The sequence below is a fragment of the Seriola lalandi genome, unplaced genomic scaffold (genome assembly GCF_002814215.2).
Source record: "Seriola lalandi dorsalis isolate HSWRI2012SDOR001 ecotype SW California unplaced genomic scaffold, Sedor1 jcf7180002054576, whole genome shotgun sequence".
Taxonomy (NCBI): Eukaryota; Metazoa; Chordata; class Actinopteri; order Carangiformes; family Carangidae; genus Seriola; species Seriola lalandi.
The window spans coordinates 796,485-806,145 of record NW_019525129.1 but is presented as its reverse complement, the minus strand read 5'-3'; the positions used below and the strand labels follow the sequence as shown (position 1 = coordinate 806,145).

At 41.1% G+C, this 9,661-nt stretch overlaps 1 protein-coding gene across 2 annotated transcripts in view; it reads right to left on the bottom strand.

Annotated features, from left to right (window-relative positions):
- The window catches only part of LOC111663459 (uncharacterized), a 12,635-nt gene extending 5,532 nt beyond the window's left edge, over positions 1–7,103 (bottom strand). Inside the window, exons 1-6 of one of the 2 annotated variants that reach the window (XM_087176992.1) lie at positions 6,955–7,082; positions 6,764–6,861; positions 6,558–6,648; positions 6,302–6,422; positions 1,720–1,880; positions 933–1,093 (exon numbers count right to left, since the gene is read on the bottom strand). In XM_087176992.1, the coding sequence (XP_087033118.1) occupies positions 933–1,093; positions 1,720–1,880; positions 6,302–6,422; positions 6,558–6,648; positions 6,764–6,787 (558 nt within the window). In that variant the 5' untranslated portion in view covers positions 6,788–6,861; positions 6,955–7,082. Of the gene's footprint in view, positions 1–932; positions 1,094–1,719; positions 1,881–6,301; positions 6,423–6,557; positions 6,649–6,763; positions 6,862–6,954 lie in introns of both variants that reach the window. The other variant, XM_023417665.2, reaches the window with a different exon arrangement.
- Positions 7,104–9,661: the final 2,558 nt, after the last annotated feature.

Genomic DNA, 9,661 nt, shown 5'->3' with positions numbered 1-9,661 from the left:
TCTGAATCCATGGAGACAACCTGCCTTGTGTCAACAGTCCAGGCTGGTGGTGGTGGTGTGATGGTGTGGGGAACGTACCAATCAATCATGGTCTGATTGTCTCAGTCTATCTGAGTATTGTTGCTGACTATGTTCATCCCTTCATGGCCACAGTTCACCATCTTCTAATGGCTCCTTCCAGCAGGATCATGCTCCATGTCAGTGTTACATGCCATGGTGTTGTGTGTGCCCTCTGTCCTCCCCTCTTCTCCAACAGGTGACTCAGCACAGCTATCCCTAGTTCCCAATCAGGAGCTGGAGTTGGAAGACGGAGTGGGGAGGCTTGGCCCTCCTTGAGAGAGAGCTGCGTGGAGCTTCAGTGGTTGGTCATTCTGATAGTGATCTTTTCCTTTTTTTGTGGTTATTCTTAGTAAGGATTATCTCCTTTCTCTGTTAGTTTGAGTTACCCAGTGCTACTGCCGGTTTTTCATAATAGTTTTTTTTTGTGAATAAAATCTCAGCTGATGCAGCTGATGAATCAGGGTGGCTGTGGCTCAGGAGGTAGAGTGGGTCCTGCACTAATTAGAGGGTCAGTGGTTCCTTCCTTGGCTCCTCCAGGCCGCATGTTGAAGTATCCTTGGGCAAGATACTGAACCCCACATTGCCCCTGATGGCTGTTCCATCAGTGTTTGAGTGTGATGTATGAGTGTGAGTGAATGGGTGAATGTGGCAATAATTGTAAAAGGCTTTGAGTGTTCAGAAAGACTAGGAAAGCGCTATACAAGGGCAAGGAAAGTTTCAACATCTGGTGGATCCAAGAACTGAGGAACTACCCAGTGTTAGTGTGCTGTTCCTAATAAAGTGATCACTGAGTGTAATATTCATACACAATACAGTTGAGAATCAGCAGAAGAAATTTGAGGTGTAACAAAGAGACAAAATAGAGTTTTTACCACTGAATGTCCCTCCCTCCTCCACTTGACAGTGAAATGAACGTCATAGTACTTGTTGATGTCCTCGATCCCTGTGCTACTGTCGGGCTCCAGCAGGGACATGTTCATTTTGATGCAGTTTCCACAACCGGCCAGAGACACTTCTGGAGGACCTATTTTGGCTGGTCACAAGAAAAAAAGCACATTATTTTTTAATTCGGGCAAGTTCTGATTCATTAGACATTTCAGTGTGAAAATCTTTGGTCATAGTGATCCAAGAAAAGGTGAATCAAGGGCAACAGGCCTTGCTGTAGATACTAGAAGACGTTTCATGTCTCATCCCAGAGTCTTCTTCAGCTCTGACTGACTGGTGAGGAGACCGGGTATTTAACTTCTGTGGGCTCATTATCAAGGCCCCTGAATGATGTCACTTGTTTCGTTAGTGCTCCATTGTAGGTGGGGAATAAGTGGTGTCACAGACATCCCCCTCTGCTGAGGGATAGTATTTAGGATGATGTTTCAGACAGGGAGGACAGGTGGTTTAAAAAAAGTGAAGGTCAGAGGAGGAGGTCTACAACACTTATCTCCACCTGCAACACCTTGATAACAAGCCCACGGAAGTTAAATACCTGGTCAGTCAGAACTGAAAAAGACTCTGGGATGAGACATGAAGCTTCTTCCAAATTCTAGAGGGCAAGTCCTATTGCCCTCAATTCACCTTTTCTTGGATAACTATGACTGTGAGTCCACACAGACAACATGTCATTCAAGACAACGTGCCACTCAGAAGATGCTAATGTTGACACACTGTCTTTGTACGGGGTGAAGCAGATGTTGTGGGACTCTGGAGACAGGGTTTGGTTGTAGGATGCCTGGACACTCAGGTAATACGTCCTTTCATTGTGTAGTTTCAGCTTTAATGATGCTGTTGTTGAGTTCAGAACCTTTCTCCGTTTCTTCCCCTGCAACCTGCAAAGTGAGAAACAGAGGTCAAATTTCATGCTTGTTGTCAGAAGCTGGAGCTCACGTTCAACAAGTGTGATGGCATGTTAAAACTACCCATGAAAAGAAAAGTGAAGTTAACAGTGAATTTGAGACGACTGAGAAATACTCAGTCTTAGAGAAGCAGTAGAGAAATGTGCATGATTTTCAACAAAGAAGAGTTATGAGCCGTTACAACACCAGACAGGCCTGTGCTCTCAGAGTAAAGACCCACAAAATAAAACCATTGCAAACCATTCTATGATGCTACCAGAAATGTGACTGGACAACAAGACTGTGCAGTCAATGAGCATTTTCACCTCCAGCAAGTCTTTACACCCACATATAAGGACTTCATTACACAACAAAAAGGTGTAATTTCACCCATTAAAAGCTGCAGTGAGGAACTTTTACAAATAAATGAACGTCCATCACATCCAAGCTCACTCAGTGCTGGCTCCGCCTCTCAGCTCTAGGTAAATCCCTATGTAATTTTCGGTGACTTTCCCGCACTATGCACTGTTAGTGATGCATTTTGGGATGGGAGGAACCATAGCAACGGAGGCGGAGTAGCAACAGCAGCTGGGTTTATGGAGGAGTTTATGGTGGAATCACCTTGGAAGCATCCAATAACAGTTTCAGATGCTCTAGATTAAAAAGAAACTCAGTGTTCAGAGGAAGGACTACAGTCTGAACAAGGAAGTGGTGAAGAGATGGACGTGGCTGGTAAAAACTGCAAAAACTTCCACCAGCCAGCTAATGTAGCGGACCACCAGGACAAACAGAGTCGCACTGGTATTAGAGAGCCTGACAGAGAAGGGACTGGACACGGATGTCTCCTTCCTGCTCTTGGACAGGTTGGCATTTGTGAAATATTTGGAATTATAACTAAATAATGAATTGTTGTGTTGGAACCTTCTCTGTTCAACAGTGCTATGTAATTACTCTGACTGCCAGGAGGGGGAGACAAAAGATCCTCACTGCAGATTTAATATAGACCTCTGTACTGTGTGCATGGTCCCGGACTTGATTCATCTAACCTGCCCAGACCCATGACACTGTGGACCTCTACAGCTAATCTAAGGGTACACCTGTTTTATAAGTTATACCACTGTTTTTACATTCAGAAACACCCATCATTCAGATGACTTCCACATCACTGATTTCCAGATTCCTTCATAAACATGTAGTTTGTGTTATTTTACTTTTTCCAATCACAAGCAATGTGCCACATTTTACTCCAGAAGTTCATTACTCATTGCAGTTCAGTAGTTTGACTTGTATACAGACATATTCATAAAGACATGACAGACAGACAGATCCAGTGTACATGAAATAAAAATATCTTCAGATCAAATGTTTGAGACCATATTAATTACCTCTTTCCAAACCCCCTTGTATCAGTGTTGAGGCTGTATACAGATACTGTTAGTCCACATATGTGCAGATGACAAACATGTATAACTGAGTCTGACTGAGAAGTACAGTAGTAATGTACTCGCAAACAGCCTGAGGCAATGTGTCCAAACAACATTTCTTCTATTGTTCCCAGTTAGGAGAGAGTGTCTGTGGCTTCCTCTCCGTGCTTCATGTTGAAAACCTCTGAACTGTTCAGAAAGGTGCTAGTGTCGTCACTGCAGCTCATTTTCAAGCAACCAAGCAGACGGGATGGGACTCGTCACCCTGGTAACCAGGACAATGGAGGAGAAGCTTGTTCTGGCTGTTCTTGTTTATGGGATAGAAACAACCACAACAGAGACAGAGCTGATGGACCAGACTCTGACTGCTGCTGTCTGATCCTGTCACCAAAACACACACACAGCAAACCGTGTCCCAGCACTTAGATCTTCCTCAGTCCTACCTTCATTCAACATATTGAAGTTTCTGATTGAACTAACTCCATTAGGAGTAAATGAACTTCATTCTGGTGTACTTTCCTATAGGCCACTAGGCCAGGTCTGACACGCCTGTTTGTTTAGGTCCAGATTGAACATCCTCAGTCTCAGTTTCAATATGTGTCAATATTTGAAATCAGACAAGGAAAGAAAATATTTAAATAAACCACTGCAGTGGTTATAAACTGTGTAAATTAGGGAACTACGGTTGGCAGTGATGTCCCTCCCCTCTAATCAAGATTTTCATCTGAACGATGCAGCGAGTGAGTCAGTGTTCAGTCAAAGGTTCTCAGTTATAGTCAAAATATGAGTAAACCTGCAAAAGCAGATGTGTTTCTTACAGGAACACAAACAAACTTTAAACTGACATATTATCAAGTAGTTTACATGATGAAGTTGGCAGTACACAGTTGCTAAATCATATTCACTACCTCTGTCAGAAAGCTGTTGGTGCTGAGCAAGTAGAGCATAACAGCAGCTCACACATGTAGTTTAATTTTCCTAAAGTCCTAAAACAGCAGGACCTGGAGTTTTCAGCAAATGTAACTCAAACTGGAGGATATAGAGCATTTGTTCACGACTATTTTTAGCAGAAAATTAATCCACATCTGCTGTCACCTGGTGCAACAGTGAAGCTCTGTGGCTCAGAGGAGTAAGACCAGACTTAGACACACACATTACTTATTAGTGGATAGTGACAGTGAAGATGTGACCAACACTTTAGAAACATTATCATATTATTGTTTCAAGTCAAATCCAGTCATGAAATAAGTCATGTGTATTCATTTCTGTCAGTGTAGGCAGTGTGATTAATGAGTTGTGAAACTTCACAATGACAAAACAAAGACTGGATCATGTGGAACTGAAAGTCAAATAAGTGCATCTCAATCCCTGGTTCCTCTAAAAGCATTAGCCGGCCTCTCTGTGGTCACAGCTGCTTCACACACACTGGATGGAAACAAACAACACTGTGACACGACGCCTCAGCCACAGTCAGATCTTCCATCAAAGCAGGCTCTCAGGTCAACCACAGATTATAACACAGACCCAGTTCTGACTGTGAACGTGACCATCAAAGGATGCTGTCGATCCTGGGGTTCAGACAGGCTGATATGATCATGTGAATTCGCACTGATGTATATCAAATATATTCATTTTACATGTTTGTTTATATAGGAAAAATATCCAGATAGATCTTTGTAAACTTAAGTGTGTAACTGCACAGGTGTGATATCCAGTGGACTGCAGAGTAACACCAAGGATAAGAAGTTAAAATGAGATGGTTTAGCTTTTATCAGCATTTTTCTACATGACTACATGAAATGTGGCAGGAATAGCCTGTAATCCCCCACAAGTACAGAACAAAAACTATCTGTACTCATGGTCCACTTACTCATTGTTCTAGAGCTATAGACCATATCACAGGGTCTTCATCAGCAGATTAAGTTTGCTCAGTTGATCTAAACCAGGGATGGCCGGACCCGGCCCGATTGAACATCACATCCGGCCCGTGGGTTGATATGGGAGAGCATCTTTTTTTAAATTTAATTTAATGTTTTATTTTTTTATTTTATTTTATTTTTAAATCTAATGTTTTATTTTTATTTAAATCTAATGTTTTATTTTTATTTAAATCTAATGTTTTATTTTTATTTAAATCTAATGTTTTATTCTTTATTTTAATTTTCGTTGAACCCGTCAGTTGCATAGACTGCCTGGTGTCACTCTGAGCCCGGAGCGGGAGACAAACAGCGCAGACAGGTCAGACAGATTAGCTTTAGCTGAAAACAGTGAAAGTGAACTCATCTGACGTACTGCCTCTTCTGTCACTGCACAGGAAATGGTTAGAGATGAAACAGGAAGTTGCTCTTTATACTGTTTATAAGACAGCCAGGGTGATGACTCTGTGCTTTGAATTAATTTCATTTAAAGTTCATCACTCTACATGCGAAGGTTTGGTTAATTATCATTCATGCTCCCTGAGAGGACCGGCTCATTACATAACCTGTAGTTAACAAACACCTTACAGAAATAATGAGCAGGTTGTATTGACCTCCTCTCATCCTCTATATTATGTTGGTTTATTTTCATCTTTCATGTTTTTGTGGTTGATTTATTCTTTTTTAACCTTATTTATCTCAAGGAACAAGGAGTGAGTTCATTTATTTTGATGGTTTATTTCTTATTGTCATCTGTGCTTTGCCAAAATAACTCTGTCTGAAAATGACAAGAGATATTGTTTAATAAAAAAAAATAGTTTTCTAATGTTAATGTCAAAATGCAAGAACTCTGCCTGAATAAAATAAAATAAGTAAAAAACATCAGTTAAATTTAATATTATTATCTATTCGTTTTGACCATAAATTCTGTATTTGACAGTTTGTATGTTGGGTGCTTAGAAATGTACAGAATGTACAGACTCCACAGACTGACGGAACAGAGAGAAAATGGCATCAGGCTCAGAGTTGTGGTAGAAAGTGAGACAGATAACAAGATGGTGGAGAGGGAAAGTACCTCTTGAAGATATTGTACTCTGTTCCTGGTGGGGTGCCTGGTGCAGGGTCCCAGCGCAGTACATGCTGGAAGTTGACAGAGTTGACAGTCACATTGACTGGAGCAGGAAGGGAACCGAGCACTGTGTGAGCAACAAGGTAACAGGTCATCAGTACAAAGACACACCTGGCAGGGCAGCCGCAGCAGTGAGGTGTGTTCAGGAGAATAGTATCTGAGCTATTCAGCTGCCCAATAAACACTGAACCTGTTCACTCACCAGAGTGAAGCAGCGACATCAGGAACAGACCCGGGGGGAAACAGTTCATCCTGTCGCAGTGACACCGCTCCAGCTTCAGTCTGTTCACTGTCTGCAAACAGAGAGCAGTGGTGTCCACTGTGAACTTTATAAAATAATAATATAAATAATAACAAAAATATTAATAATTGTATCAAATTCCTACGTGTTGTGTTAAACTGTTGTACCTGATCACTAAATGTATGAGACATGTAGAGTTAGAGTACAGAGGTCGGTGTCCTGATCTCACTGTCAGCAGGTTTACAGTCAGTCAGCCTGTTGCTCCCTGACAGGACGTTACTTTGTAACTCAGACTCAGGCTTTATCAGAAACATGAACACACGTCCTTCAACATGATGTCAACAGTTCATGGACTCACCGACTCTCACAGCCCGCGACAGTCGCTCCAGTGTCCGGGAAACAAAACCGAAATACTCTTTTCAGTATTCGGTTTTCAGTGGCTCGAAGTCGGAGACGACTGTTGATCTGTCAACACTCGGGATAAGAATGTGACGTTACAGCATACGCAATATACCGCTACTTCCTGTGTCACCTTCAAAGTAAAAGTCTTACTGTCGAACAGATTTTAATAGTCAGAGTGAAGTACAGGAGAAATTTATAGTAGTATGCCTTGGTTTATCTCAGTTATGAACTCATTCATGTACAGTCTTTGATTACTCTTGCTATGATTCAATAGCTTCCCTGATGGACCACTTTTAGTGATTGTAATTATCTGTAAATTTGCTCCCATTCATGTCTGTGTTGAACAGGACAAAAACAGTAACTATGGGGCTGAATTACATGCATTATCAAATCATACTGCAATTATTTTTGGCAGATATTGCAATATGAGTCATGATTTCATTTCATTTTCACAACAAAACATAAAACATTTATGATTTTTGTTGAGTATTGTAGCAAACAACCAAAACTTCCTTTATGTCTGGAGAATATAATTTGTAGGCTGGACTCTCAGACTCTCACATTTTCAAAAGTCTCCTGGGTGACAGGCGCCGGGCGGTTACAGGGATACTGACAAGCCCCCGGTTGAGTTCCACTGTGTTGGAGTTCTCGCCGGGGAAGTAAGAGGGTCACCTAGGGGTAAGGCTCTGACTGTTGTGTGTGCTTATGCACCGAACAGCAGCTCAGGGTATCAGGCCTTTTTGGAGGCTCTGGCCGGTGTCCTATAAAGAGTTCCACCTGGGGACTCTATAGTTCTGCATGAGAACTTCAACAGTCGTGGGCAACGATGGAGCATCATGGATTGGCTTGATTGGGAGTGTTGGAGCTATTTGTTATTTTTGTAATATTTAATTACTAATTATTTATTAGTTATTTTTTTGTTGTTTAGTTTTGAGGAATACACCTTTAGTTTGCTTATAACATTTAGTATTATTTGAGTACTTATTAATGCTTTTATTTTGAAGGTACTGGGTAGCTGAGGCGCACTAGGTGAATTTACATATAGGGGTATGCAGGTATAGGTGAGCCAGGCACCTGGGAGGGTTTACGGTTTTTTACCAGGGCAAGAGAGGCGGCAAATGCCATTGTTCTTTGTTTGTTTGTTTGTTTGTTTGTTTGTTTGTTTGTTTGTTTGTTTGTTTGTTTGTTTGCCAATGGAGAAATAAACCAAAGAAACTTCATTTTTGCTTGGACAATGGATTTTGTTTTTTTTGTTTTTTCCTGCGTAAATTAATTTCCTAGGTGTCTCAGTGGCCGTTTGATTTGATTTTGTCTTATTTGAGGGTTTTTGATATTTAGATTTTTGATCATTAAATTGAGGACAAATAACCATTACATAAAGTAAAAAAAACCCTAAAGTGAAGATTTTGTGGATGGACTTTGTGTAAGCTTGGATATTGGATCGCTTATACTGAAAGAGGCTGGATTGAAAAAGTACGTCGGAGTTGGAAAGTCTCTAGCCGACGGACACCGCACAAAACTACCCAACAGCATCGGTAAGCAAAGGATTTCTTTGAAGGCTGTATTGGAAAACGGCTTATCGGAGTGTTTGAGTCATTGCTTTACTGGATGAATATTGGGAGTTTGAAAGTTTTTTGGACTTTGAATAACACGCCTATGTTGCGCAATACCTCAATGGTCAGCCACACCTACTTTCATTCATAAAAATCTCTGATGTGGAGTTGTACGTGTGTCACAAAACGATATCCCTGTATGTTCTGAGAAATTAAAGGATATTCAAAAGGATTTGATGCGGATAAAATGTCCGAGGTTGCAGCCAAAGCCAATGACTCTGTGTCCGTGCTCTCAAAACGCAGCATTAAGTTTACCTCAACGGGTCTGTCATTATATTTAAAAACGTGTCAACAAAAGAGGTCTTTGAAATGCAAACAAGTAAAGAGGAACATGGATCAAATGCGGGACTTGATGGAATCCACTGACAATGTGAACTCAGTGCAATCTGAGCTGAGTAAATGTATCAAGTGCTTTGAGGAAGCCAATGACATGCACGAAGCTATTCTGAATCTGAATTTGCCAGAGGATGAAGTGAAACGGCAAAATACATATTTTCATGCAAAAAAGTCCATGATTTCTGATTTCATTGAAAATGTAAAGGTTTGGTTATCTGATGCTGGTCACCCATATGTGCAATCTAATGGCAATGATATTGAACATGCTGATAACTTAAGTGAGGCTGCTGATGAAATTAATCCTGAAGACAGTGCTTCCAATGTTTCATGTCAAGAGGAGAAGCATTCCAGAACACATTCAAAGTTATCTAAAGCATCATCCACGTCATCTGCAAGAATAAAGACAGAAGCTGATAAAGCAGCACTTATTGAGCGCATGGCTGCATTAAAAAGGAAACATCTATTGGAAGCAAGAGGAGGAGCTCAGAAAGGAAAAGGAACAGTTTGCTCTGGAAACTGAACTTGCTGCCGCCAATGCAAAACTACATGTGTTGGAAATCAATTCAAAGTGTGGCTCTATAGGATTGGATGGAATGAGCTCATATTTGGAAAGGAATCGGACTGGTGCTCAAGGAACAATACGGCTGAATCCCCATGCTGATGACTTTGTTCCAGAAAAGGAAGCTGCAAATAATATTCAGAGTAAAGCTCACA